Below are 23005 nucleotides of genomic sequence, written 5' to 3' on the forward strand. Positions count from 1 at the left end.
ACTTTGAACACCTCCCAAGCCCATTGTCTGGGAGACCCCTGCACATTCCCATCACAACAACCCTGAGACTTGGTGCTTCAGCTACCCTCAATGCTCCACAATGTGCCCTAGCTCCTCTAATGACCCCATGGCCCCCACAGTGCCCACCAGCTCTCCCCTCATGACACTCAGCTTCCCCTACCTTCCCTCAGCTGCTGTCCAACACCCTCCCCATGCCCCTCAAAGCTCCCTATGCCCTCTCATGACCCTAGCTTCCTTGGTTTCCCCCAAAGCCTTCTGGCTGCTCTCCATTCTCCTGACCCATCTTCTGGTCTTCCACCCCCTCTAATGCCCTCTAATGCCCCACCAATGCACTCCCATATCCCTCACTGCCTCCAGCCCCCCACCTTGCAGTCCTGGAGCAAAGGGGCTACCTTTTGGGGGAAGATGCATAGGAACCTGCAAAAGGTTTGGCTCAGCACTGCCTCCGGGGCCAGCCCTGCACGTGGAGAAGTCCCAAGGGATTCCCGACTGGCATATTGCAGGGCCACCCTCCTAGAGAAGCTGGACATGGAGAATATGGAGACCAAGTTTTCTTTGCTGTCCAGGAAAAGGTTTTCCAGCCTCAAGTCCCTGCAGCAGGGGAGAAACACCGTGTGCTGGAGGCAGGCAGGGACAGATGGCAACTGTGGGGATGGGCGGATCAGGGGCCAAGAAGGGAGCTGTGGGTAGATGAGGGACTGAGGGCTCATATGGGAGAAGGAGGGCTTGGACTGGAAGCTGTGGGGCAGGTGTAGGGATGGTAGGTAAAGGTGCAGTGTGGCAGGCAGAGGTGTATAGGCAAAAAAAAGCTTCCAGGAGGCCCTCCATTGCCCGGGCTGGGGGGAATGATCCTCCAGGCAGCACAGCTGGGGCTCTGCAGACCCCTTGCTGCCTCCATAACACTCTCCCTGAGCTGCCAGAGCAGGAACCCTGCGCCCCCAGGTTCACCCAGCGGTGGATGATGGCCCTGCTGTGCACGTAGCCACGAGAGAGGAGCAGCTGTGAGAACCAGAGCCCTGCCTGCTCCAGAATGCTCCCCATGAAGGCCAGGTCCATGAGGAGGTAGGAGCCCGCTCTATCTCCATGCCTTGGTACACACAGCGCGATGAGGTGCTTGTGACAGAAACCTCCCAAGACCCGTGGAGCAGCAGGGGCTTTGACCTGGAACAGGCCTGCCCCCCGCTGGTCCCCTTTTGCCTTGCACCTCCTGCACACCCGCCCCTTTCGTCACCAATGCTCCCCTAACACCTGGCAGCTCCCTACAAAAGTGCCCACCAGGGCTGCAATCGTCATGCACTTCCCTCTGCCAATAGCTCCCTGCCCCTCTGAAAGCCCGGGTGCCCCCCTATCTCATGGACTCCTCCAAACACTCCCTGCCCCTTCAGCTCCTTCAACACCCCTGCCACGTTGAGCCTCCCAGTAACATCGTTGTTCAGGAAGCTCCCCAAAGGATGCTCCCCCTGCCCCTTACACCCTGATGCCCGAGGTACCCTCTGATGCCTCTTCTTGCCCCGCAGCATTTCATGATGCTCAGGGGGCCTTCCCACTGCCCCCTGCCAATGCCCCCAGCTTGCATCTGATGGGGAAGGACCTTCCTGAGGTCTTCCTCCAGCACCTTCCTTTTGCAGGTGGACATTGATGGCCACCTTGTGCCACAATGGGTGGACTGGAGCCTCATACCCCTCCCAGTAGGCACCAGAGAGCCAGCAGTGGCCCCAGCTGGAAGTCCATCTTCCCTAGAACCAGGACAGTCTCAGGGTCGGGGCATGCCTCCTCCATACATGTCAGCAGCACATTCTGGGGGAGGTCAAACAATGCTAAGGAGACACTGGCTGGAACCAGATGCCTCAGACCTTTGTGCCCCTCCTAGCCCCCAGCACCCCCTGCCCACCACTGGCTGTTCCTTCCATTCCCACTCAGGGTTCACCCCCTGGCACAGCTCATGCCAAGGCCCAGCAGCAGCTACCCACCACAGATGACCCACCAATGACCCACTGAGTGACGGGGAGGGCAAACAGGGTGGCTGCAGAGCACAGCAAGCAGGAGCAGACAAGGTCCCGCCTCTCCTGCAGCTTCACAGCATTAACTGACCAGTCATTTCTGAGGAAGCTCCTAGGACCACATCAGAACCACCGATAGCCACAGCCAGATCCAGACTCTCAGCTGGAAGGTCAAATACCTGAGCTGGCTTACTGGAGCCCTTGGAGCAGCAGCAGAGTTGAGGTGCCAAGCTTGTGCTACCCAGGCAGTGGGAGGGGACAACATTCTATCAGACAGTCTCACTCAAGAGGACAATGCACTAGCCCTTTCACTGCCCACCCTGGGCTAAGGACCCCAAGCCTTGGAGCCATCACAGTGTGTGTCCCCTGTCATGCACCTGCAGCCACGGAGATGGCAGCTGGGAGGGAGTCCCCACGTCAGGGTGTGGGGGATAAGTGCAACCAGCAGCCCCAGCAAGGGGATACAGAACTTGCTACTGGGATTAACTGCCGGGGCTAGACCCTGATATGTCCTGCACAGAAAGGCCAGGCAGGTGGCAGCACAGGGCTTCCTGCTGAAACCTCACAGAGCTTTTGGCAAGCTAGGAAAACTAGCTTTGCTCTTTGCAACACTCCCTGCTCTGGGCAAGCACATCATCCACCACCAAGGCTAGGATACAAATTGAGACTGGCACAGGGTGGGTCTCACTGCTCGTGTGTTTACTGAGCGGAAAAGGCGGAAAAGGCTTTTGGTGGAAAAGGCAGCTGCTGAACATCTGAGGCAGCAGGATGTAACTCCTCTGCTGTTCAGGAAAATTAGGCCCAAACAACAGCTGCTTGGCACTGAGAGGAATTCAGGGGCCCAACAGCAGCTTAGTGGAGCTAAGCTTCTGCAGCACCAGTGTGCAGAGGAACTGTAAGGAAAGCCAATACAGAGCTCAGTGTGACAACTTGTGGGAGGGAAAGGTGATAATCATGAACTCTTCAAGCAAGCAACTTTTGCCTGATCACACTGGCATGGTGCCCTGCTCACAACCACACAGATGCTATGGCCAGGATTACTTGCACATGATGCAAGACAGGGACAACACCAACCAGGGCCTTGCTCTTTTCCTGAGGAACCTCTTGAGTGCCAGCAGCTGTCAAGCCAATGTCGATAAGCATGCTGACAATAAGCTGTTGGACTGATTTACAGTCTTGGGGAAATTTTTTTCCCCATGTACCATGCCAGGCTTGTTCACCTTATGACTTTGTAAAGCTTGTGCTCCAGGTGAAGCACCTCTGACTCCCAGCCATTTCCTATTGGGAAAGTTTTTGGAAGAAAACAGACATGTGAGCAATCCTGACTATTTAGCATTAGCCAGAGTGAGCTAAGGGCCTTGAGGCCCAGCTGCAAGGTTACTAAAAGATCAGCTACGGGCAAAAGATAAGGGAGTTGGCAGCAGAAAAGAATAACAGGATGGGAAAGCATCTCATAGACAACACATAAAGAGCTGTATTTAACCAGTTAGATAGTGCACTGCAGCATATGAAGAATGTGTTGTACCAATCAGCAATATGCTTATATTATGTTATCAGCCTGTGTATAAAAGGGCTACCGCTACTCTCCTACTCTCAATAAACGGCAATACTTTGATTATATTAATCTGCATGTTCTCCACTGATGTCCCGCAGTTTCCCACTGGTGTGCCACATCCCATCTGAGCATATGCCTTGCACAGAGTAGCTGTCTAGAGCCAAGAACGCAGTATGGGTTTCTCAGTACCAAGCCCACAGTGCACACAACGCTGGCTGCAGACAGAAGCTTCACAGCTCCAAGCCAGAGTGATTCTTACCACCAGCTTGGCTAAAATGAATGGGAGCTCTTCCATCTCCTGCAATAGGACAGCACCCACCATCTTAAGCACACTGACAATAAGCCTCTGGACTGACCTGGGAACCCCTAGGCATCATAACCCTAAAGCCCTTTTGGGTGATCCTTTACCAGCTGACCTTTCTCAATTCAGGTCCATGAACTTGAGGGCAGCCTGGTGCCTGCTGGTTGTTTTTTCCCACAACTTCACCTTGCAGGGACCCACGTCCTCTGTTACCATCAGGAGCACCGCTCTGGCTGTGCCAGGCCTTGCAGTTCTTACACATGGACAATTCCATCCACCCTGGGATACATCCATCCACGCAGCCACCAGCTTACACCGACCCCCACCAACAGCCTCTCCGCAGCCGCGCCTCAGAGCGCCAACAAGCACCTGCCCCACAAAGGCGGGGCGCAGCCCCTGGGGCCAGCTCAGGCTGTTGGAGCTCTCCGTCCCCGAACGACGCGGGGAAAGCCGCGCAGGGCGCGGCAGAAGGAGCAGGACCCCCGCCGCTTCCGCTCCCACCCTCCGGGAGGCACGTACACGCACGCAGCAGAGACGCGGCAGCCCCGGACAGCTGCTCGGCGTGCCCCTCCGCCTGGCCAGTGCTCACACGCCCCTACAACCACTTCCCTCAGGAGCAACCCAAGGCACCGGGCACCTCCAGACCGACCCTCCCGCTCCCAGCTGCAGCCGGGCCCTGATCAGCATTGCCCCGGAAGTGCTCCTGGCCCGCAGCCCCGCTCCGCCCGGAGGGGGCGTGCCCGGCGCCGGTGTGCAGTTTGGCCAATGAGAAAAATCTGCTGCGTTGCGTCAGCGCTGTGCGGCGACGGCGGCGGCTGTTGCTAGGCAGGCCGGCACGGCTGGCCCAATGGGAGCAGGGCGCTGCGGCCGGACCCGGGCGCAGGCGGCGGCGGCGGCGGCGGCGGCGGGCGCGGAGCGGTTGGGGCCCGGCGCTCACCATGCCCTACAAGCTGAAGAAGGAGAAGGTGGGGCGGGCGGCGGCGGTAGCGGGGTGTCCCCGCGCGGTCCGGGCACGGCCGGGTGATCGGACGCCTGTTCCCGCCGCCCCTCCCTACCGCGGCCTCCTTCGGCGCGGCCCTCGGGCGGGGGCGCGCGCGCGGGGCTGCGGCCGGCAGGGGGCGGGGGCGCGCGCCCGGGGCGGGCGGGGCAGGTGGTGCAGGAGGGCGGCGGGGGCGCGCGGAGGGCGCGGGGAGGGGCGGCCGCCGGTACCGGTACCCCCGCGCGAGCCCGTCGGGGCAGCGGGAGCTGCAGCCCGCCCCGCCCCGCGCACTCGGGAGGCGGCAGGAGGTGGCGGAGGCTGCGGGGCACGGCCGACCCTCCCCCGCCATGCCCCCCGTGGGGGAGGTACGATCCCACCCGTGTCCCGGTCCCGCCGCGGGGAGGCCGGTTGTTGCCGCTGCCCGCGCCCGCCGGTGTCCCGCTGCCCGCTCAGTCCGGCGCTGCCCGCGGGATGGGCGGGGGTCCGGATCCGCTTCTGCCGCCGCCGCCCGCTGCGGGCGGGCAGGGCCAGGCCGTGCCTTCCGGGGCTGTGGGTGCCGTGTACTTTGTAGCGCCGGTAGGCAGCGGTGGGGCCGTGCCCCGGGGAAGGGCTGGCCCAGGCTGGGTGGGCGCGGGGCTCCGCCAGCCGAGGTCAGCCTGCGGTGACCGGAACGGGACGTGGCCCCTCCGCGAGCGTCTGCTGCTGGGGCAGTCGTTCCGGGTGCCCTGCTCTGGGGAAAAGGAGCGACGGCCTGAAGCGGGACTTGCTGCTGGGCGGAGGTGGGGTGGGGGTGCGCACCTGAACTCTGCAAAGAAGTGCTAAAATTTTACACGAGATGAAATTTTCTCTGAACGTGTTTTCATCATTTCAGGAGTCTCCGAAGTCTACCAAGAACACCCCAAAGCCTGGCAGCAGCAGCAGCAGTAGCGGGAAGGATGGTGGGACAGAGAATTCGGAAGAGGTAAGGCTTTCGCCTTGGCTAAAGCAGTGTGCGCGTGCAACTCATCTCTGAGGTGGAATAAGGGCTCTAATTCAGGCTGCTCTGCCAGACAGTGCACGTCACCGTCGTCTTAAGGAACTGGAAAAGACGGTAGCAAAGACTGAAGTTTGGAGTTAGTTCCCGTTGAAAGTTGGCTCAAAGGGAGTGATGACTATGGAAGAGACAGGATGAGCCTCATACCCTGTAGCCATGCAAAAAGATGCTTGATGTGAAGCTGATGGCACGTGCTGGTTGCAGAGGTGGGCATGGTGAAGTTCTCTGCGGAGAGGGAAGAGCCATGGTTATCAAGAAGGAAGCCTGTCTGATAGGAGCAGCTTTCCCTCCCTGATAGCCTACTTCCCTGCTCCTGTCAGAGCTAAGCACAATAAACTATTGTAACCTTATGTCAGAGTGGGAAAATAGTGAGTATGGATAGAAAAAGAATGTGTTCCTCTAAGGCATTTTCTGGGGGAGTGAGGTTAGGAAGGACACCTGAAAGAAGTAAACTGCTAGAGATGAAACAGTTCTCTTTTGGTGTTACAGTTGCATTGCTGAACACAACATTGCTCACAAGAAGTCACAGTCTGTGTTCCTAGCTGTGCAGAGCCTCTTTCTCTCTTAATTGTGGTGGGACAAGATAGATGGATCAGTGTGGCCTCAGCAGAATGCAATAATAAGATAAACTGTGCTTAGAATTAGCAAAAAATTGGATAAACTGGAACTTTTCCTGGTAGACTTGAGTTTGTCCGGCACTCAAGCAGTGTGGTTGCGGATATTGAGACTTGGCTCAAAAGAGCGTTGTACGCCTGTCTAAGGAAGCATACATATATGTGTGGTTTCTTTTTTTTTAATACTGCAGTTTGGCAAACAAGCTGTGTCACTTCTACGTCCATAAGAAGCCTGTGTGCTTGAGTCTTGTCTGGAACACATTGCATTTGTAATTTGGAGGACTGAGTATAGGACATGTAATGCTAATGGTGACTAGGAAGAAATTTGTAGTTCAGTCACATGGTTGTAGTCAAAATTTTAGAGTCTCCTTTAAAGCATAGATCTGTCACAGAGCCTCAGAAAATACCCCTACTACTAACCACTCTGTTTCAGGATCAAAGCCATGCTTGTACTTAACCTGCCATGTGGCCAGCAAGGAATCACAAACTGAGTTTTTTTTCTTTGGAGCAGGTAGCAGTTTGTAGTTCCTCTTTTTACATCCCATCCTGGTCTTGGCCTCTGCCCATTTTATTTTGTTTTATGTATACAGCTGAAAAGAGCTTTCTGAGAGAGCTGTCTGCCGACCCTGAGGAAGTGAGAGAACTCCTGCCTTGGCATCACAGGGTCAGTCTTACCTTTCATTTACTTGGCACTCTTTGTCTGCTGAGTTCACAGCTCTGAGAAGAGTAAGGCAAACCTGGGTCTCTCGATTCAAGGGTGTTGGATAGCCATCAGAGCAGAGCACTCTGATGACCCCATCCAAATCAGTTGTGGGCTGTGGTGCTACTCTCCTGGTTACAAGTAGTGCAGTAAGAAAGTGCAGGCTGCAAGATTCCTTCTGTGACCTGAAACAGCTTTAATGGCTGGTTGTTTCTGGGTGCAGAAGAAACTTAAAAGTGATGCGTCTAACCTTCCCTCCCACAAAATATACCCAGCCACTTCCTCATACTCCAAACAAAATCCAGCCCTTCTTTAAGATGGAGGGCTGGGCCTCCTTTGATCATAGGAACAGAGAGCTGAGCAGAAAGGAGACACCTCTGCAGTGTGTGCTGCCACAGGTCTCTTCCCCCTTTCCCTGTTGAGCCTGCAGTCAAGTTTGTTCTCCCTTGGTGCTTTCCTGTCTCCGGACTGCTCTGCAGAATGGGAGAGAGCTCTTTACTCGATAAGAAGAAATGTATGCCAGCTTGAATGCGATTTTCCTGCTCTTCAAGAAGCACAGAAAGGTATTTTGACTTTCACAGTGGGGGACCATGAGGAATTAGGTAACGTGTGTTGGGAGTGTGACTCCTTCCTCGTGTCAAAAGCAGGAGGTGGTTTGCCCTGTGAAACACCAGAAGTGGTATTGCCTGGTGGGGTTGGTGGGCTGAGACTAGCCTGAATTGTCTCTACTGCCATTGTTAGAGTTTTGTGCTTTGCAAATTCCTCTGTGGAGTAAGGGTTGGTTTGTTTCCTTTTCAAGGGTGAAAGTTGTGTGGACCAAAGAGAATTTTTTTTTTTTCTTAATTTTTTTGATAAATGCTTTACGGGCTTGCAGCAGGAGAGAAGCATTTGGGCAGCCCTCTTCCAGTACGCACTTTCCTTTCTCACACTGTGCTCCAAGAAGCAGGGAACGTCTCAGCCCTAATTTATCCTTGTACCAGAAAGTTGTGACTTGTTTTGCAGACAAGTTGTCTGGCTGGTGGAATGAGTAAAGCTTGTTGAAGAGCAGCTATGGTTTGACAGATCTGAACAAGTGCAGCAGACAAGGACCTCCTATGAGGATCCCTGTGGAGGGAGATGAAGAGGGTAGGAGTCAGTCCAGACACCCTTAAGCATAATGCTTTGTTCTCTGCAGCAAAGGAGCTCTTAGTCGCACTGATCTGAAAGGGCAGATATGTTCAAAAGTAGGCACATCCCCACCAGGGAAGGCAAGTGTTTGACTTCCCTCCTAAGTACAGGGATAGTGCAGTGCTCTTTTAGACGCCCATCTTAGGGTAAAGCTATCTGAGGTGAAAAGCCAGCAGAGCTTGGCTAGACTGTGTCTTGGGGGGCTGCAATTTGCTCAGGAGGAGATGAGCAGTAGAGAAAAATGCAAGAGCAGGGAGTGGGAAATAAAAGGTTTTTTAAGTTCATTCCCTCTGGAACATGATCAAGTTATGAGGAAGAGCGAATTTCTGCATGGCTATTTAAGGAGAAAAAAGAAACAATGTCAGAGACCAAGGCACTGTTGAAGAAGATGAGAAAGAGTTACTCCTCCTGGCCAGAAAGGCTGGGAGAGGCAGCTGGGTGGGGAAGAGAGTTAATGACCTGGAAGTGGGAGCAGGGAATAGCAGCAGCAGTAAAGGGGAGAGAGGAGTTGCTCTGCAGCCTCAAGGGCAGCCTGGAGCCTTGCTGATGAGATTTGCAGCTCTGGGAGGGGATGCTCCTTTTTACTGAGCTGCTGTATTACGTGTTTTGCAGATATCACCATGGGGCTTGTTACTGCAGTACCTGGAGTTCATTATACAGAGACAAGCATTACAGCGTGTTGCTGTAACATCTGAAGCAGAGAGCTTGGTTTTAGTAGGGAAAAAGCTGTGTAACAGCAAACAAAGAGAGCAGGTACTGACTTTAGGGATGGGAAGAGTCATCCGAGGAGGAGGAGCTGAGAGCAGATTTGGGCTGAGAAGCTTAGCAAGCGGGGGATGCTCTTGGGACCAGTGAAGCAGAAGGGCTTTCTGAGTATGGATGCACCCAGCTGCGGTAGGAGTGGCTGCAGAGGTGAGGTCATGCACAGATAAGAGAGCAGAGGAGAAGCTGGCACTGTGGCTGAAGGAAGATCATCTCTGTCCCTGGGAGCCCGGAGTGAAGACAAATGGCGCAGAACAAGCCCAGGTCCTGGGGCTCATTGACATGTGCAGGCAAGTTCCTAGCAAGGAGGAGAGGTAGTGGGAACCAGTGGGGAGGAAGTGCTGTGAAGCAGGGGAGCCTGTGCTTGGGGGAGTTGGAAGACACTTGCAACTGGGACTGCCTGTCCTGCTGCTGGCACAAGCAACTGCTTCATCACAGCAGGAAAGGTGGGGCCGCCGCACTGTGCTTGAGTGAACGGCTTTGTGCTGTTCTCTGGTCACTTTGTGCTGTTCTCTGGTTGCTTCAGCATGTGCAGCCTAACAGCCACTGGCAAACAGTGTCTCCTGAGCAGCTGGTACTGCCCTGGTGTGGTGAGCCCTGCCTGTCAGGAAGGGGCTGAGCCTGACCTGATAGATGTGTGCTTGCAGTGGTCAGGTGGTGTTGATGCCAGGGAAACAGTCAGTGAGGTTGACACCCATGCATTAAGGGAAAGGCTTTCAGTTTTAGCAGTCTGAGGTGTTTTCAGAGATAGAAACTTCAGAGAAGTGTTAGGAAACTTAAAACAAGCCTCATCTGATTCATGTGGCCAAGGTAGGAGGTGTTAAAGGCAGAAAGACAGCAGGCCTGACACAGGAAGCACCTCCTGGAAGCAAGTATTCAGCTTGATGCCAGCAAGTCCATATAGAAGCAATCCATCCTACACCTTGAGTACTGCAGCACAGGAATATATCTGGCCTTCCCCATCACTGGAGTTTCTCTAGCAAACTCAATTGTATGATTTGTATGTGTTTATGTCTATTTCTTAAATAACTACAAGCTCTACCTGAAGCTGTGCTTTGTCTCTCTTCATGTCAGTTGTTGAAGGCTGTAGAAGCTGGTGGCAAGGACTTTTCCAGATCCTTGATGAAGGCAGCGTGGCCACAACCATGCTGTATGTTCACATGCTCAGAATGTTTGCCTGTGGCATTTCTGGGTGTGGGGGAAGTGCACAGGCATGTCCTGTCAGCTGGGAGGACCCATGTGTCCTGCTTCCCTCAGTGTTACTTGTGAGGCTGCCAATGCATCCATCTTTTGTTCCTGTACCAGCAAGACAGCAGGTGTTTTCGTGATTGGTGCTGAGTCTTTCTTTGTCTCTTGCTAGGCAGCTTTCCTTATTCCTACCTTGCTGCCTACCCCATGCTGCAGGTGCAGTAACTCTAGCTCTTGTACTGTGGTGCCGTGCTGCATCTCTTTGGAAAACAACAGGAATCAGTTCAGGGTAAGGATTGTGCAGGGTAAGCTGCAGCTCAGCTGCTCCTCACAAGAAGAGACTGCCAATATCTCATTTGGAGGAGAACTCTGATGAGCTTCAGCACTGCTGGTGCTTTCCCTCAAAATCCTGCTGGTCGGTGGTCTGGGGAGGTGTCTGTAACACTGTGCTGTATGTGGCAGCTGGGAGGTTATGGGGGAAGGAGAGGTTGATGTCCAAGGACTTCACACATTTCTGCTCCCCCTCTATTGTGCTATCCCTGTTGTGTCCTAAACAGGTTCACCCTGCAGCGCCTTGGATTCATGTGCCAGCAGGAAGGAGGTGGCAGAGCTGAGGAAGGGAAAGCTGCTGGGCTCACACAGCAGAGCCAGAGTAGGTTGGGTTCTGTCTCCAGCTGAGCCCTCTGCTATAGTCTTGCTGGCAGGATGTTGCCCTCTTCCATATTAAGTTTTTTAAAACTTCGGTCAGTGTGGTGTTAAAGGGTCAGTTATTGAGCTATTATGACTCAAGTGGGACTTAGCAAGGTCAGAACTGAGCTGAAATGAGCAAACATTGCCTTGAGTTTCTAGTCACCTGCTTAAATAAAGAGCCTCTTTAAATGCTGTTTAACAAATACGAAGTGGAGAGGATGTCTGATGGAGGAAAGTGCAGGCAAAGAGTTGTGTGGCTGAAAGGAGTGATGTGGAAAATGCAAAATGGCAGGAAAAGTCCAGACAGCAGTGAGCCTGAGACAAGGCAGAGGGAGCAGCCAGGATGAGTTGGGAAAGCTCACAGCCTAGGACCTAAGTTTTGGGTATGGCCAAGGTTCATAGATTAGCAGCTCCTGGTCTATTAATGCAGCAGTGATTTTAGTCTTCTCCAGAGTTGCCTTTCCAGGGCTGTCATGGCCGCTTTGCTTTTTTCCGGGTGGTTCCTGGCAGAAGGATGAGGAAGCAACCTGCTAGTTTTCAAAACGTGTTTGCTGTGTGTTGAACAGTGCTGTAATCAGAGGCTGGGGCCCATCAAGATTTTAATTCCTTATTTCTGCTTTTTTGTGTGTCAACAAATTGCTGTAACTTGTTGCAAGACATAGCTTTGCTTTCCATATTCTTAGCACCTTGTGTGCTGAGTCTCTGCTGTCTTTGTGGTACCTTGCAGATATGAGTAAAATTGATGTTCACTTTTTAAGTATGTTGCAATTTCAACTAAAGGGCCTAGAGCCCTGCAGGAGTGGGTAAGATGCAAGTGCAACAGTGAAAAACACCCCCAGATTCTTCAGTCCAAGAAGATGCTGAAGGTATCTGATTGCTTGTAAGGCTTGTAGGTAAAAGCTTATGAGTTGTTTTACTCTCTTCTCCTTCATCAGGCCCAGCAGCCACAGCCACAGCAGCAGCAGCCACAGCAGCAGCAGCAACAAACAACTTCAAATAAACGTCCCAGTAACAGTGCTCCCCCACCAACCCAGCTGAACAAGATTAAGTACTCAGGGGGACCCCAGATTGTAAAGAAGGAGCGCAGACACAGCTCTTCTCGCTTCAACCTGAGCAAAAACCGGGAACTGCAAAAGCTCCCAGCCCTTAAAGGTAAAGAAGCTGTAGGTTGGGGGTGACATGCAAAACAGCTGTGCCTTCTCCAGGCAGAGCGTGGTGGTACAAGGTGCTCTCCCCAAAGCAACCCTGGCAATGTCCTGCTAACCTGCCAGCAATGCATCAGGAATGGCTCAGGGAAACGTGGGTGGCTTGGCAGTGAGCTAGGAATTGATAGATAGCCTAGAAGAAAAGGGGGATACTCAGTGCAAACTTCAGTACTTTCTTTACTATTTGAACTGATTTAAACCCTCATGTTTATGTGTGCTTAGGATTGCCTTGGATTCTTCAGCAGGTTGTGGAGGAAGGTGGTGATATGCAGAAACCTTGGTGCAGACTTCTCTTGGTTCCTACAACCACCCATTCCTGGGGGAGGACCAAGGCCTCTTCCTCCTCCTTGTGTTTCCATTTCAAATGATGGTAGTGATGTTAAGCTTGTACACATTAGGGCAATTATCCAGCATTAGCAGTTAGTCTATATAATGCTGCAATTAAATGTGGCTTAAGTGCGGACAAGGAGAAAGCATTTTCAGCAGCCACTCAGCCAGATCCGCTGCTGACATTGCTTACAGAAACAGGCAGCCCTTTCAGGAAGGGTGACCTCGCAGCTCAGCAGCCATTCTGCAAGCAAGAGGTCAGTTTGCCTGACTGGCCTTAGCAGCTCATAGTTTCCAGTGGCAATATATCAAAAGAGAATGCTGTTAATACAGGGCCTCTGCCACCTGGCTGCTGTCTAGGAGGAGGGTTAGCCTGCAGTGTGCTTTGCCCTTTGTGGCTGCAATGTGCAGGGCATGTGTGTCACGGGTCTGAGATGGGAGCTAGTTAAGTGAGTTCCTTTTCCAGTGTAGCTTGTACTGGGACGGGATCAGTACCTGTCAGATCACAAACTGCTACTGTGTTCAAAATCACTTTATGGGATAGTTGTTCAGAGACCTTGCAATCCGTCTGCCTTCATTATGTCGTCTCCATAGCAGGGATAATGCTGCCTCTCCCTCTTCCCCTACCCTGTGATGGGAGGGGGAAATGTAGTACAGAGAGCAAACCACAGTGATACCTGGGCAAACCAGGATGATCTTCTGCCTATCTGCAAGGACAGACATCCCTCCTTTCTCTGACAGATGCTCCTCCACATGAACGAGAAGAGCTTTTCATCCAGAAGCTGCGGCAGTGCTGTGTGCTTTTTGACTTCATCTCTGACCCCCTCAGTGACCTGAAGTTCAAGGAGGTGAAACGAGCAGGTCTCAATGAGATGGTGGAATACATCACGCATAACCGTGATGTTGTCACTGAGGCCATCTATCCTGAAGCTGTTATCATGGTAGGTAGGGCATGGGGCCAATATATGCTTGTGTGCTACAGTAATAGGGACACTTCAGAAGCATGGGGGGAAGGAAGGGATAGGGATTTATCAGAGATGAGTGTGTCCCCAATCCTACCCATTCCTTTTTACCTACCAGAAAGAGAAGAAAGGAGAAGGGGGTGACAGTGCCTGCTGTAGGGAGAGGTGGAAGTTCTTGTCTGTGGCACAGATTGCACTTGTGGAGCTCCCATGCAGATTGTAACCCTGTAGCCCCTAGGGAGGGATCTCTTTGTGGGCACAGCTATGGCAAATCAAAACGCGTTGCTCTGCAGTGAAGGATTTGCTGCAGGGGGGGCCATCGTGAGGTGCAGGGATGTCATTCATACACCTTTTCACTCACCTCAGTTTTCAGTGAACCTCTTCCGGACGCTTCCACCATCATCCAATCCCACAGGCGCGGAGTTTGACCCTGAGGAAGATGAGCCTACGTTAGAGGCTGCCTGGCCACACCTTCAGGTGAGGAGAAAAAGGGGCTATAGATCTGATGAATTTATCTCCAGGATGTTGAGAGTCCATGCCGTGCTGGAGGCTGCCATCCCTGTTGCTGGTTGCTTCCCCAGGAGGTGCTGGCATTGGGGACCAGGAGACACTAGGCCTGCCATCCATGGGTGGCAGGTGACATTGTAGGTGACTTGACATACAGGTGACTTGTAGGCAATGCAGGCAGCAGGGATGTCCTTGAAGCAGGCTGATGGCAGCGTGCAACATTCACTTGCAGACAGCTGTAGTTGCATGTGGCCTATGCCAGCACCCACTAACATATCTCCTGTGTGCTGGATATAATTCAGTTATGGTAACTGGGAGTAAACATTTGACCAGAAAAGACAGGGGAGGAGGAGGGGAAGGAAACCAAGGATATTTTCATTAGGCTGCATGCCCTGGGAAATGAACTTGAAGACAAACTAGGTGAAAAGGTTATGGTAGCAACAGTGAGCATGGTTTAGCAGAGCTCAGCAGTGGAAGTCAGGAGGTAAGCTTATGGGGGGGTCTCCTGAGGCACTTGAACAAGGATGTATTGTCAAGCAGACAAAGGCAGAACAAGAGGCAGACATTGCAGAATGGAACAGAAAATACAGAAGGGAAATAAAGTGCAGTTCTGCAGCACTAGTTAATCACTCCTCACTGCTGCAGCTGACATAGGAATGTGAGTGTCAGTTGAAATGGTGTGTCCTGGGCACCAGAGTGCTATGAATGCTAGGAAGCATTGATTTCTCTGAGTTAAGTCAAGAGCAGCGCCAGTATGGATTTGAGGCAAGTGCGTGCTGAGTGTTTTGCTTATCACCTTAGTTTTTTCTGTGCTACTGTCCTTGATAGCTGGGCCCTACCTGAGGATGGGTGGCCCCATAGCTCCTTCAGCTCCAGAGTCAGACCTTTAGGATACGGCGCTCTTGTTTGGCTTAGTGGACCCTTAGAAGCAGTCCTGGAATGGACTTGTCCCTCTAGTAGGACAGCAGGACTGGAAGTTGCTGTTTGAGCACTGACAGCCTTCTTAAAGCAAGCTGTCCTAGTGGGACATGGCATGCAGTTCTCATGGCTTCGTGGGGCCACGCCACTCTGAGTCAGTCCCCAGGAGACAGAGGTCACAACGTGTTTTCCCAGGGTGCATTTAATTTCTCTGCTTTTGTGTTCTTCCCTAGTGTGTCTCAAGGGCTTCCAATGAAGCCTGAGCCTTTGCCATCTCTGGATGTTTCTGTTTTCTGTAGAGACATAGGCTGAAGGTGGGAGAAGAGTTTTGCAGGCCTAGTGTCTGCATCTGAGTAAGTGGCTGTTGCCTTTGGTGGGACCTGAGGTGATGAGATCTCATGTAGACTTGGTATCTGCCACCAGCTCTCCCTGCCCATCAGAGCAAGGGCAGCTGAGTTATTCCCTCTAAGTGAGGCAACACAGGTTCCTGTGTTTTCTGTGCTTCCATTCAGGCTTCTCAGCCTTTCCTTGAATCCTTAAGGAGAAAGAAAGTATGTAAAATCTGCTGTAGACACTGGTGAGAGGATGAGGTAGGGATTTCTAAGTGGTCTCTCTTTCTCCCCTCATAGCTGGTGTATGAGTTCTTCCTCCGGTTCCTGGAATCACCTGACTTTCAGCCAAACGTAGCCAAGAAATACATTGACCAGAAGTTTGTATTATCTGTAAGTAATCATTGTCCCCACCACTGTGCACCACCATTATGAAGGACATGCAGCAAATTTGGGTGTAACACAAACAGTTCAGCTTTGTCAGCGGATGCTTGATGATAAGAAGTTTTTTTTTTCCCTTTGTCTAATCTTGAATGAGCAGCTCAAATTTTCTGCATGGCAAGAGTGTGTGCAAGCTGTAGTCCCTGGAACTCATCAGTCATTGTATAGGTAGAGAAGGACCACTGGGCCTTGCAGGGGAAATCCAGGGATACACAGCTATGTAGAGTGTGTAGATAGATCATCTCTCAGCTCATGACTAGGAAGCTGCATGTTTCAGGGAAGCCACCACTATACACAGGATTCTGAAGGCATCACTCAGCTTTTACAAACAGCAGTGTTGCTGGTAGCTTTGTCCAGACAGGCAGTATGCAGACACTGACTGAATTTCTCTCCCCACAGCTGCTGGATCTCTTTGACAGTGAAGACCCCAGAGAGCGAGACTTCCTAAAGACTATTCTGCACAGGATCTATGGGAAGTTCCTGGGTCTGCGAGCATATGTGAGGCGGCAGATCAACAATATATTTTACAGGTGAGATGGTTTTTAGTGTCACTGACCTACTGAGCGAGTGGGACAATCTAGTGAGATAAATTTGGACCTCTAGGCTATGATTCTTTCTGATCCAGACTGATTAATAAGTGACTCAGTTACATCAAGCTACTTTGGTAGGTATACCATTCACCTGTTCTTATGAGCAGTGAGGATGTAATAGTGCTGTCTTCAGCACATATAGCAAGTGTTGGGACTTGTGAGCTTTAGCTGATCTGAGGCCCATTAATTTGCTTCTGTCTCTTTCGCTTTGCCCTGTCGTCTTGGAGTTCTGTCATTTGATAGGAAACTCCCTGTCTCCAGTGTTTTTCCTTATCAAAGTGTATCCAGCTTTTGACAATGACCTCTTATTCTTCTATTCTCTTAAGGTTCATCTATGAAACAGAGCACCACAATGGGATTGCAGAGCTGCTGGAGATCCTGGGAAGGTAAGAGCACTTTTGGAAGTCCCAGAGGGCCTGTAGTGAGTGAGACCCTGCAGCTCAGTGCGCTGTGTAAGCTGGCAGTGCCTTCCTTCAGCAGTTCTTTCATGAGCCACCTCTTCCAGAGGATTTCAGTCTGGCAAAACACACAATGAAAGTACTCTCCATCCTGCCAATAAATACAGTGGTAGCCTTCTCCTCCTCAGATTTGTCTCCTGTTATTTTGAGTTTGAGTTTGAACAAAAGTTCCTCACAGCCCAGAGAAGCTGCAGTAGTGGACAGCCTTCTACATGCCTTCAAATGCCCTTTAGTTTTCAGCTTTCTCTTATACCACCGTCCTCCTGTTCTGCAAAGTACAAACCTTGAGGACTCTCTATGATGGCATTCCCCAGAGGTTCTTAAGTGTGTGTGTGGGCTCAGCCTGGCACAGGACAGAATGGAGATTGGAGGTGTTTCCCTGCTGTGGTTGCTGAGGAAACTCTCGCAGAGCATGGTATGCAGGTTGGGCCTCAGCAACCACACTTCTGGTGTGTTCTTTCTCAAGTGGCTAATAAGAGTTAGAGCAAGCCACTCATTCTTCAGAAGTGAGAGAGAGTATATTTCTGCTGGGTTAAGTTGTTAATGAGACTCTTGTTTCCTCTCAGCATAATCAATGGGTTTGCTTTGCCTCTGAAGGAAGAGCACAAGATGTTCCTCATCCGAGTCTTGTTACCACTGCACAAAGTGAAGTCTCTCAGTGTCTACCACCCGCAGGTGAGAATTACTTCAAATTCCCAGGACAGAGTAGGATTCCTGTAAAAGCCATTGTTCAGGCTTGCTTATAGGTATTCACCTGGCTGCATTACTGTGTGCAAAGTTCTTGCTGTGAGATGTTTTGCTCTCTGTAGTAGTCCCTAACTGTGGTGGTTTCTCCCAGCTTTGTGGTACCTGGGTCTGTATGTATATGTTGTGTGTGCTTTTTACCACTGTCTGATAGGAGGGTATCCTGCAATTGACTTAATGCTGTAGCCTGCTTTGCCTTTCTTTGCTGGAAGTTTGTGAAATATTGGGGCCTTGCTGAAACCAGAGAGGTTAAAATCCAAGCTGTGATCATCAGCCTATTCCTGTGGTGTATCAGCTGTTAGTCACAGCTGAGATACATGGAGATAATTGGAGTGCTGGGCTACTAGGCTGGTATAGAGGTTAATTTCTTGCATGTATTCTTAGAATATATGCTAGAAGAGAAGATCAGAAGTCAGGCTAGGAAGTGAGAAACTATGGGTACTGAGCAGTGATGTCTATTCTCTCAGTCTTGTTTTTACGGGGCAGGGCATTGTGGTAGTCAGGTTTGTTCCTTCTCATGTGTGCAGCTTTGCTTTCATTTGAGCCTGTTAACTGTGGACTGCTCTAGGTGGCTCAGGCTTCATCCTTCCTGCTGCTCAAATGTCCTCAGCTCAGGCCCTACTTGCTTGGTCTTATAGCCTTCATTTGCCATCAGAAGAACTGGATTCATTTGGATCTGCAACCGTCTGCTTATCATATAGAGGGCATTATGTGGCTTCCAGCATAGGGTGGTGATGGCACTTTAATCTCAGGTACACTTGAGGAAGCTCTAATCTTGCTGTGTTTTTTTCCTGCAGTTGGCATATTGTGTCGTACAGTTCTTGGAGAAAGACAGCAGCTTGACAGAACCAGTGAGTAACCTTGCTTAACCTCTTTGTGTCAGTAAAGTCACAAGAAACTTCATGGCTTCCTTAGAGTACAGCAAGGGTGAAAAAGGCTAATGAGGCTGGGAGTCAACTGGATTGTTTGTGGGTTTACCTAGTACACTGTGGGCAGAAGGGGCTGTGCTGCTCGTGTGCCAGTCTTTAACGTTCTCTCCTGAAAGCTTCAAGAAGGTGGATTTTAACCTTCCTTCGTGCTTCAGATTTTAGTGTAGCAGAATGAAAACTATACCAAGCTGCCCTTTCACTGCAGAGCTTTCAGCTAGCAACAGATGCTGCAGAGACAAAATACATGGACATTTGATATGAAACCAGGATGAGCTTGTGCAGCCTTTGACGTACTAAGAGTTCACTCCAGACTGACTCCAGAGTTGGCTGAAAAACTGTGGGGATGAGACTGGGAACCTGAGACACAAAGTTCTACTCAGGCAAACCACTGTGCCATGCTGAAAGTATTCTCCTTCCTGCTCTAGCATCAGTTTGCTGCCTCCATAGTGTTAAGTCACATTGTAGACTCATTTGGCTTCAGGACGTAGTGCTGAGAAACAGCAGGTTCTAAAATATGTGAGCAGTGTAGATAGGAACCTAACATATTCCAGTTACTGTCTGTGCAGACTCTCAGTGTAAACCAGGCTATATGCTGGCTTGGCAAGAGGATGCAAGCAGGACACAAGTGATTCTCCACCCACTGCAGGCCAGGAAATGTCTTCTACAGAGCTGAGCTTCACAGCCTCAAAACAGCAGATGGTCGAGGAACACATACTTGTGTCACTATAGCAGGGAGCACCAGAAAGTGTGAGCATTTTAATGAGTAACACTAGCTGAGGTCATGCTGTTCTCTAGCTGAAATGTGTGCATTCGTGGTGAGCCTGACCGTGCTTGATGGAAGCTGGTCAGCTCTTGTCAGCTTTCCATCAGCTCTGGCACCAGCAGTGCTGAAGCAGGCCTCCTAGCTTTTCCTTTAAATGTGGGTCCTCCATTTCCTGTGCTCCCAAAAGCCTGCTCTGAAATGAACTGTGGAAAGTAGCTTCCTGATCACACTGAGTACTTCCTGTGGCTGACATCCAGCACAACAGCCTCCTGCCAAAGCACTTACTGTAAGGTGAGGGGGAAGAGAGAAATAGAAATCTGTCAATATTTCCAGGATTAATTTTGCAGCTTGCTCAAATAGAAAAGCTCTATAGTTTGTCACTGCTTCTTAGATAATGGGTTAGCTGCCCCTGAATTAGAGACCCAAGTCTGTTTTGGTACTTATGGAAAGCAGTGGGATGACCCACTTCAGTGGGTGTTGCATTCTATCTGAACCAGACACACTAAGGCCATATTGTCCACAGGTTGTGACCTGCTGAAGGATTCTGCTTGTGAAGATTTTGAATAGACTCCTGAGATGAGTGGGGTTATTGAAGTCTTGAAGAATTACAGGGCTTGTGCATCAGCAAGGCTCTGAATGCATTGGGAGATGTTTCCATCAGTGCTGGAGGGAGGCCAGGTCACTTACTAGGTCCACACTCACTTAGAGTAGGCCTCCTAGAAGCTTTCTCAGCCAGGCTTGACATGATAGCTCTTGTGGTAACAGTAGTCTGAGTGACTGCCAGGTGAGCAAGGCCTCAGATGTGCTCAGTAATAGCAAGGACAGACTTGACACACCTTGCACCACCTTAGCTGTAGGAGAAATTACATCTGAGTCACTAAAGCTCACTCTTGCCTGAATGGCAGACATGAGTAATGGCAAACACTGAGGATATGAAACCGTTGGCTTCTCAAGCCTTGAGTTGGTGGAAATAGTGTTTCGATGATTCTAATCTTACTGTTACATTTTCCTTGCCCCAGACTCATCCTTTGCTTTTTTTTTTAAATTTTTGTTTTTGTTGTGTGTGTTCTGCAGTGTATTGAATAATGATTCCTCAGTGACCTTCTCTGTAGAAATTTCAATATTGTTAGTTGATCTTCATAGTTGCTCTGCCAGTGAGTGCACACTCTGGTTTGTGCCTTCTGTGTTAATCTGTGTTTGAGGAAGAAAAGTGATTCTAAACTTTGTGCTTGGAGTACAGAACCATAGCAGTCAGAGCAGTGCTGCTGTCTTGTGTCTAACTTTGCAGAGGTTGGGCTTTTCTTCCTTTCCTGATAAGCCACCCTGACTTTCTGAGAAAGTTTCTTCTGCAACTTCCTCCCCTCTGCTGTTGTTATCAAAACCTTAAAAATTTAATTTGCGTCTGCTGTTAATGTGGCTTCTAACACTGACTCTCTACACTTGCCCTTAGGTGATTGTGGGCTTGCTGAAGTTCTGGCCAAAAACTCACAGTCCCAAGGAGGTGATGTTTTTGAATGAGCTGGAGGAGATCCTGGATGTGATTGAGCCATCTGAATTTGTGAAAGTCATGGAGCCCTTGTTCAGGCAGTTGGCCAAGTGTGTCTCCAGCCCACACTTCCAGGTGGGTTTCAGCTCAGGGGGGATAGAGCACTGTCTTGTGAGGGTAATAACACAGCTTTTGGGTTTGTCTTTGTGGATCAGTGGCACACAGAAGTCTGACCTGGGTGAGTTGGGGTGACGTGTGTTGGGAGACAGTGAGAATCCTCTTTACAGCAACAGCAAGCTCATCCAAAGAGAAAGCAGAGTGAATTAGTGGAGCACTTCCTGCTGCACTGTGTCATTCAGCACCATGTATTGCAGCAGGTTGGAGCTGGAGCAGAGGTGCCCTGCCACCTCCTGTTTTGGCTAGCAAACATGGAGATTCATCCAGTGTCACCCTGTTGCAGTAAAACCAGGCTGGCTGCAGCATTGGAGGGAGGCCAACCAAAGAGACAGTGCAGAGAAAATGTACTTTGTATTAATCTGGTGTAGGTTGTAAAGGGTAAGATATACTGAAAAAGTGCTAGAATCTGCTTCTTTCTTGTTCCCACTGAAGGGAAGCTGGGTGTAGTACCATGTCAAAACAATCTCTGTGGCTGGTTGTTTTAAGGTGTGAAATATCCAGGGTGGTAGGATCTGCTGGTAGCTCCTGACAGTTGTTCTTGGCTCACTGGCTTACATTGCCATGAAGAGTGTCCAGGAAAGATGACAGCTTGCTGGTGAAATGCGTGGCTGACCCAGGTGTGGTGGGCTGTTAAACAGTGACACAGCCCTCCCCAGTGTGAGTGTTGACTGCACAGTGAGGCAGAGTGGCTCCAGTATGTCTTTTGGTACAGAAAGGACAAAGTTGTGTGTTTACAAGGCAAAGATGAGGTCAGTCTAGGTCACATGTATGTCAAAGATCACCATTTCCTGGAAAGGACTGGGGGAGCCTGATGGAACCCAGCTGGACATGGATTACTGGTGTGATGATGGGAACCAAAGGACTAACATGACCCTTAGGAGTGGAAGGGGAGCTAGCGTAGGTAAATAAGGAGCATGAATGAAATATAGTAAAGGCTGGAGGAAAGGCATCTTGTACTTGGTAGCAGCCCACATCTGCTGCCAACTCTTTGAAAAACAAGGCTAAAAAACCTGGAGAAAGTGCAAACATTTTACAACTTAAGAAAACTAATCCCAGAGGTGTCCCTACGTTCAGGCTGGACAGTCTCTGTGTCTGAGAGCAAGAATAAGAATTGACTTATTGGTAAGTCTGAAAACCTTGATGGGGCAGTTTTCTCACTGGATTGTATGTTAATCTAGCAGACAAAGGCTTAAAAAGATAAAATAACTGGAAACGAAAAGCTAGATATGTGAACATGAAGTGAGTTTCACTTTGTTTACTCATGTGGAACAGTACTTTAGGGGATAGTGAGTTCTCCATCACTTGAAACATAAAACTTAGACTGGATGTCTATCTTCCCAGGTTTTTAGGTTATTCTCAAGCTAGTGCTAAATGCAGAAATTAGCCTGGTAATCTGCATTGCCCAGATATGTTGTTAAATATTAAGAATTGTGGCAGAATCTATAATATGTAGAACCAGTTAGGCTTGTTTGTCTTGTTAGAGCAGGATGATTGCCCCGAGATTTTTCCATATTTTCACCCTTACTAAATCAGTGGTATGAACTGTGGGCCTGGTATCTGAAGCACGCTCCAAAGCCCAGAGAGACTCTGTTGTGGGGAAGGCCAGGGAGGAATGGAGCTTTCCAGAGGACAGTCTGAGGAAATGAGGGAGGCTTGGAGCTAGTCTGAGCTGGGACCTGGAGTGGTTTACATCACTGTCCTCAAGTACTGTGTAAAGGGTGTTGGAGTCATCAGTGTATCCATGGTAGACTTGCCTGGTGAAGAATGTAAGGTTTTCCCCAGAAGAGTGAGAAGTGTCTGGCAGGGGCTAAGGGAAAGAATGCTGGGCAGCATGGATGGATAGCCTTGTAGAAGCTGGCAAAGGTCAGCCCTGCTGCCTGCACTGTGGGGAAGCACTTGCTCCTTGGCTGGGTGGTGGCAGGCACTGGTCTCAGTACTGCACAGTTTCCCTGTGAACCACAGGTGTTACTGGAAGGAGCCTCTCCAAGGGTGATTTTCTCTCCCACTGCAGGTGGCAGAACGAGCACTGTATTATTGGAACAACGAATATATCATGAGCCTGATCAGCGATAACGCAGCCAAAATTCTCCCAATCATGTTTCCAGCCCTCTACAAGAACTCCAAGAGTCACTGGAACAAGTAGGTCTTTCTGCATGCCC

General features: G+C 50.5%; 1 protein-coding gene across 3 annotated transcripts in view; it reads left to right on the plus strand.

The window, feature by feature from the left end:
• Positions 1–4691: 4691 nt before the first annotated feature.
• Positions 4692–23005, plus strand: part of PPP2R5D (protein phosphatase 2 regulatory subunit B'delta) — a 28931-nt gene continuing 10617 nt past the window's right edge. Inside the window, exons 1-12 of one of the 3 annotated variants that reach the window (XM_071739960.1) lie at positions 4692–4842; positions 5728–5817; positions 11946–12162; positions 13284–13483; positions 13871–13981; positions 15559–15651; positions 16099–16229; positions 16616–16675; positions 17314–17422; positions 18289–18342; positions 20634–20804; positions 22858–22985. In XM_071739960.1, the coding sequence (XP_071596061.1) occupies positions 4816–4842; positions 5728–5817; positions 11946–12162; positions 13284–13483; positions 13871–13981; positions 15559–15651; positions 16099–16229; positions 16616–16675; positions 17314–17422; positions 18289–18342; positions 20634–20804; positions 22858–22985 (1391 nt within the window). In that variant the 5' untranslated portion in view covers positions 4692–4815. Of the gene's footprint in view, positions 4843–5051; positions 5222–5727; positions 5818–7142; positions 7168–11945; positions 12163–13283; positions 13484–13870; positions 13982–15558; positions 15652–16098; positions 16230–16615; positions 16676–17313; positions 17423–18288; positions 18343–20633; positions 20805–22857; positions 22986–23005 lie in introns of those variants that run through there. The other 2 variants (XM_071739961.1, XM_071739959.1) reach the window with 2 other exon arrangements.

The sequence above is a fragment of the Heliangelus exortis genome, chromosome 3, assembly GCF_036169615.1.
Source record: "Heliangelus exortis chromosome 3, bHelExo1.hap1, whole genome shotgun sequence".
Lineage (NCBI taxonomy): Eukaryota > Metazoa > Chordata > Aves > Apodiformes > Trochilidae > Heliangelus > Heliangelus exortis.